Consider the following 7,093-nt stretch of genomic DNA (forward strand, 5'->3'; position numbering starts at 1 on the left):
TGACAATCTCTGGCATGTTGTTCTTTGATTTCTGTTATCATATCATCGTGTGTTGTTATATGCAAGCCCACACATTTGGCCTGACTTTGGTCTGTTGCTTGAGGGCGTGTACTTTGGTTCCAAGTTGAAAGAAAAACCAATGCAATAATATTTAGATAACAGCACGTTACAGGCAGAGTGGAGGATACAATATGTGGAAGCTGCATTTCCTGTTAAAAAAAATAAAAAATCAAACTTTGATCTCATTAATGATCTTGTGGCTGATTGAAAACTGCTTCCTGACGCTTGCACCCAAAATTTCATGGAAAGGCAGAGGAGTGGAAGCTGTGACAGAAGCACAGCAATGCCCATGGGTTTGCTCTGGGATGTTCAGTTACCACACATGGGTGTAATCAGCGGCCATTATTCACATTTTGGCTGGATGTTTGAATCAGCACTGAGGTTTGGCAAGCAAATTAGATTAACTTTCACCTGGAGAAAAATCATCCTACAACCTTCACACCTCCTTCTTGCGTCACTCAGGTTTAAATGCTTCAGCAGATCCTGGGCTCTCTTTAAATGGACAGTTTGAGTGTGTGTGTGTCTTAAAGGACGTTGAAAGTTTTTACTTTTTAGTGAGGTGACCAATTATTGTCAAGGTACGGCTGAGAGGCATGATATGAACTAGAACGCTGGACTCAGGAGACGGAACATAAACTCAAAAAAGGACTTTTAATGTTGAACTCTTGAACAAAAATACAAAGTGCAGTTAAACAGGAGCAAGTACTCTGAAAACTAGGAATATCTGGGGGGGAAACAGAACAAGGAAACACCCAACCATGCAGGTTGATGCAACGAAGAACAAGGGAAGACTCAGACAATGTATGCACACGCATGCCAGCTAATGAGGAGATAGGAAATAGGTGGGAGGACAGTTGAAGCTAATCATGAAAATTAGATGGACACAAATGAAAGGGGAGTAACTTCCCACAAGAACAACTTCACACAGGAAGCACAGAAAGACAAAAAAACCCCACAAAAGTGGATAAACTAAATACTACTTAACCAAGGTACACAAAGACAATTGGAAGATAAAGGTAAAATATAAACAAGACAACCCGTTATACAAAAGGAGCAAACACAACACAAATGATCCTTCAAACTAAAATGTATCATAATTCATCACAGAAACTCAAAAACCTGGGCATTTGTGACAGATCTCACAGATAAAGCTAACACTTTATAATACGGCCTGCAACCAAGAGTGTAATCCAACTTTAATTGAATGGCAATTTTAGTGTGTTTTATTTGAAATAGATACACTAGAATAAGGGAGTAAACAAGTCAATTTTCCATAGGAAAAAATAAATAATTATACTGTAAGCAAATTTAAGTACAGCCTAATTTCCTGGTAATTTTGCAGAAAAACAATCAAACCTTTCCCCTTCATACATCAGAAGTACACTGCATGTTTTGGGACATAAGACATATTATGGAGTGTGTTAGCATGCCTTTTTATGTCTTTAATTTTTTACAGCATTATTTTAATGTTGTTATGTTAATAATAATAATAATAATAATAATACATTTTATTTAAGAAAGCGCCTTTCAAAACACTCAAAGACACTGTACACAAACACGTTACAACATTTAGCAAATAAATAAAATATTTCAAAGTAGCAGGATGGAAAAATGTATGTAGAACAGGCTAATGTGAATAGGTGAGTTTTGAGTCTGGACTTAAAAAGAGGGAGGGAAGTGATGTTTCTTATCTCAGGAGGAAGGGAGTTCCAAAGGCGAGGGGCAGAGCAACAGAAAGCCCTGCGCCCCATGGTGGCTAGCCGGGGGACAGGGATGGGAAGAGAAAGAGAGGAGGAGGATCTGAGACACCGAGAAGGAATGGTGACTTGAACCAGGTCAGAGAGGTATGAAGGCGAGAGATGATGGATAGCCTTGAAGGTGTACAAAAGTATATTGAAATTGATGCGGTATTTAAGCAGTGAAGCTGCTGCAGGGCAGGGGTGATGTGATGCATAGAGGGGGTTCTGGTGATAATACGAGTGGCAGAGTTCTGGACACGTTGAAGCTTATGGATAGATTTTTGACTAAGACCAAAAAGAAGAGGGTTGCAGTAATCGATCCGGGAAGTGACCACACTATAATTATTTCTTTGTTTCCTGTAAAAATCAGACTTGTTACTTTTGTTTGTTTCTGGATAATAGATTATAATAGATTATTTTCTCTCTCTTTAGTTTGATCCTCAGCAGGTCAGCTGCAGATGAAACTGAAATCAGGTGCTTAACCGAGCCAGTTGAGAATATTGCTGCAATGGGGCGATCGTGGCTCAAGAGTTGGAAGTTCGCCTTGTAATTGGAAGGTTGCCGGTTTGAGCCAGTCTTGTTTGTTATGTCCTTGAACAAGACACTTCACCCGTTGCCTACTGGTGGTGGTCAGAGGGCCCGGTGGCACCAGTGTTTGGCAGCCTCACCTCTGTCAGTGCGCCCCAGGGTGGCTGTGGCTATAATGTAGCTTGCCATCAGCAGTGTGTGAATGTGTGGATGACTGGATGTGTAAAGCGCTTTGGGGTCCTTAGGGACTAGTTTTTTTAGGTTCGTGTGGTAAATCCTCTCAGGTTGTGATCCTGAAGTCTTCCCATGCGGACATCCTGGATCCGAAAGAGAATTATCGATCACAGTCAATCGTGTCATCAGTCAGTTTTCCTTTATCTAATATGTACATGTCAGTTTTCAGGTGGCATGGTGGGGTGATTGTTGCACTGTCAACTCACAGCAAGAAGGTTCTGGGTTAAAATTGACATCCTCCAGTTTTCTCCCACAGTCCAAAGACTTGGGGTTGGGTTAACACGTGATTCTAAATTGAGCAAAGATGTTAATGGTTATCTGTCTATCAATGTTAGTCGTGCTATAGATAAGTGACCTGTCCAGTGTGTGCCCTGGGACAGCTGTGATATTTTTTCCACTGAAGCTTTGGGTGTTTAAAAGACTATGTCTCACCTACAGGTATCACCTCACCTATCTCACCTGTGAATAGTGATGTAAACCGACTCAAATTAAAATTGAGACATCAGTCTAGTGTCAGTTTATTCATTTCACATTAAATATGCACAGACCCTGGCAGAATTGAACTGCAGTAGCAGAGCTGTCCAAACACTTGAGGTCAAAACTTTATAATGAAGAAATAATAGATTATAATAGATTATTTTCATGGTCAATCAATAAACTGACTTTTCTTGAGTTTACAATCTTTACAAATAAAATTCACAAATGAAATAAAATTTCACCTGTAGTTTGCTCCGACCTGAAAAATACCAACAAAAGAGACGACCACAGCAGAAATGATGCAGCCATGACAACCGATATGTGCATCTTCATGTCTGAATGTCTGGTTTCTATTTTTTTTTTCTATGCTTTCCTAATGTCTGGGTGTCTTCATTCTTCTAGTCATAGGTTTCAGAGATTACCACAAACAAACAGATGGTTTCTAATACATGAGGCAGCACGCAGAGCAAGGGTGTCTTGCTCTTACCATCAGCTTCTCTGACGCACACATGCACACACGCAGACATGCACTGCCCTGAGTCAGTACCCTCTATGTAGACTTCTGTCACTCAGCACCTCTGGTTTGTGCTGAGAATTCAGTGTAACAGTTGCTCCAATGCTTTAATTACTGACTGACTCATCAATGAATTGTTGCGACATCCTAAAATAAATTCTAAAAAAATTCCACTAACATCGAGCCGTAAAGCAACATAAACAGAGATATTTAAAAGCAATTCACATTACAAAACCTGCTCTGTGTTCTCAGGGAGCCTCGGAAGCAGAGGCAAAAGTTCAGTTTAAAAAAAAAAGTCTTTCGTTTTCATTTGCCGCTCTTCCTCGGAATCACTGACAACTGTCGATTTTTTTCACGCCCCACAATGTCTTACTCCCATTTGACTCACCTCTTTGTTTTCTGTACCTCTGCATTTGGTGGAATTAGAATTTTCTGGGCGGTGACAGTAGATATAACTTATACTTTCTAATTGCCCCCAGATCAGGTCAGAACAGGTAAACGTTTGCAGAGAGAGAACCTCCACACTCAACTCCACTTCAGTGGTAATGGTAAGTCAGAACTTATGAACAGACTTTTATACTCAGTGCATTATGTTTCCTGCTGTTTGGACCATGAAGTAATATTCTTTTGAATTTCATTAGCTGTGGAACTGAAAGATTTGCAGCATCACTCGGAGCTTCATTTATCTCCTACATGTGAAGCGGCCAACCGTTTCTGCTTATAAATGTGCTTTGACAATAGAGGGGAAGTCAGAGAGAACGGGTTTGCAGAGTGTGTGAGGAAATATGTAAAAGGTGATTTTTCAGTTACTAATCTGAGGAAGGAGGTCATGTTTCCATAGATCACCTGCTGCATGTGTTTCAGTGTAAATGCACCGAGATTGATTTGCTTTTGGATAAATGAAATCTTTAACGTTATTAGCAAGATGAAATTGCATAATCACGGGAAAATCAGTGAAAAATAAGCTTTAGATAGATGAAGTGTAATATTTCTCTTTGTCTTATATGTCCAAATGCATTCACACAATAGGAGGAAGCAGACAAAGCAATAAGAGTTGTAATGTCTTTGTACAGGCAGATAGAAACCATTACTGTGTTTATCCTGTGTTTTTCTTTTCCCCTAATCTTATCACATTTAGGTAGGTAGATGGTGCCGACATGGAGATAACGCGTCTTACTATCACGCTCTATATCACTTTTGTTTTGGATACAGTGACTCATAGTTGCTAAGAGCTGGAATAAAGCAAACTAGATAAAACTGGGGTGTGGCTCAGCTTAATAACAGAGTGTGACTGTGCCACACCTTGTAACAGTCCTGCATTCATACATGACGTCATTTGCGAGACTCAGCTTAATATCGTGCCAATTTGTGAAATCACAGAGAACAAAGCTCTACGTAAATCTACCCAGTGTATTTAAAAAAGTACAACGAAGTAATACTATGATTATTACAAGCATACAAATAGGATTATTTAGAATATATAAGGATATGTTGACAAATCTGCATAATAATTCACAAAAACACAAGAAAAAGAAACAGGTGAAAGACGTGTTTGCTGCACAGACATTTTTCTGTCCCGCCATCTGACATACACACTGTCACATTATCTTCTGACATCATGTTTAAGAATAACTTTATTTTAATGGTTTAAATGTTAAATAGCAGTATTCCTCAAGGGTCATTATACTGAAGCATTCCAGATCAGCAATACTCAATTTACAACCCACAGGACGTCTGGTGCTGGCTGACCCACCAATCATTTTCTAATTCAGTAAATAGAACTGACTGAAGAGGTTTAATGTGTGAACGCTTTCAAATGTAACAAAAAAATCGGTTGGTGTTTATAGCGTGTCTGCAGTTTCGTGTGCTTAGCTGATGACGGGAAAGTGATGCATGGTTTTAAAAATCTAAACTTACAAGCCAATCAGAAAAGTAGAGAGAGCACAGACTGAGAAAGTTGGTGCATAAATATGGCAGAAGGGGCTGGCCGGGATTCAGATTGCACTGGTTAGCTCCACCTACCAGGCAGCTAAAGGAACACAAAGGGAACACACACACACACTCAACAGGCCTGGACAAAGCTGGGTCATTACAAGTGTCAGCTTTCAAATGCAAAATAATAAATTATTTGTCTGTCAAATGAACATCAGTGAGTATCAGTTCTTGTATACGGCTAATGTAACTAACATGTTAGTTCATTTATAAATAATTCATTTTGAAGGAAAATTTGTTTTAAAAAAAAAAAGTTGAAAAATGTCACTGTTATTTATTCATATTTATCTGATCCATGTATTTTATTGTGTGTTAAGTACCCCTGACCTAAACCTAGTCTTACACTGAGGCTTATATTTATACTGGCACTAGTTTTCAAAAGTCAGCAGATATTTTTCTAAAATCCAGTGACTCTCATCACGAGTCTCGTGAACAGATCACCGTGTTTTTCTGCCTTTGCTATATGCTCAAGGTGGAACATTGTGAGTCACCACAAAGTCACAGATTGGATTTTTGTGGATGGTTATCACAACTACAGTGTGAGCCTCACAAACCTGTAGCAAAATGATGCATGCCTCACACTGAAAGCCAAACAAAATATAGGTATAAGGTAGTTGAAATAACAAATTTTATAAAGTTATTGGGATAAAAAAAAGAATACATGACAGGAGACTATCACGGCAGGGGAAAAAAGAACTTTTATGCTCACAGTATTTATTTAGTGAGGTAGTTGAGAACAGTGGATCTACATGCCAAATGCCTCAAGCTATTAGTAACAATTTTTGTCCCACATTTAGGTTGTTGCAATTTATTTGCCCTCACTGACATAAAACAATGCTCTTAATATATCACATCTCCCTCTATGTAAAGCTTTCACATAATATTTTTTTATTAGATTAAATTTGATTTGATTACTTTTTTTTTAAACATTTTCAACAATTTTCAGTCAGTCCCAGTACCTGACCATGATTTATAATTTGCTGAGCCGCTTAACACTGACCTATGAAACATTTAAAAAAAATGCACCTAACTCAAGGGATGAGCACATAACAGACAACTTAGCAAAGAACCTAATTTAAATTGTATTGTCAGACACTTTGTTACAAGCATCCTTACAAACCCCCTAAAGCTGGATGAAGGAAAATGCCAAAGATAACATAGTTATCAGGCATAAAATTCTATTTTTACACTAGCAAGATGACCCATTAGCCAAAAACTTCATGGCTTGGAAGAAACTTGACCAGTGGAGGACAAAAGAAAAAATGGAAGTCCTAAAACATAATGCAGATACAATATGTTCTTAAGAAACAGGAAAATATCCAGCAAAGATCTGACAAAGGTAGAGATGCAAGAGAACTGACCCCTCAGCTGAGCCATCTACTGTTCACCAGTCTCATCAAAAATGGTGTCAGTGGAAGGATGGCTGTAAAGAAGTCATTTTAAAGGAAGGGAAACGAGGACAAAAGTCAGAGGTATGTCAAATTACTGTATAAAAGAACTGGACAGAAAACAAGTGGTAACGGGAGCTTTTTTTGGGGGGGGGGGGGGG

The 7,093-nt window shown here is 38.8% G+C and overlaps 1 protein-coding gene across 1 annotated transcript in view; it reads left to right on the forward strand.

Annotated features, from left to right (window-relative positions):
* The first annotated feature begins 3,937 nt into the window (after positions 1-3,937).
* pkp3a (plakophilin 3a) overlaps positions 3,938-7,093 on the forward strand; it is a 17,639-nt gene continuing 14,483 nt past the window's right edge. The window contains exon 1 of the mRNA XM_013909601.1: positions 3,938-4,100. Within this exon, the coding sequence (XP_013765055.1) occupies positions 4,098-4,100 (3 nt within the window). The 5' untranslated portion in view covers positions 3,938-4,097. The remainder of the gene's footprint in view (positions 4,101-7,093) is intronic.

The sequence above is a fragment of the Pundamilia nyererei genome, unplaced genomic scaffold, assembly GCF_000239375.1.
Source record: "Pundamilia nyererei isolate P.nyererei 1_Seehausen unplaced genomic scaffold, PunNye1.0 scaffold00027, whole genome shotgun sequence".
Lineage (NCBI taxonomy): Eukaryota > Metazoa > Chordata > Actinopteri > Cichliformes > Cichlidae > Pundamilia > Pundamilia nyererei.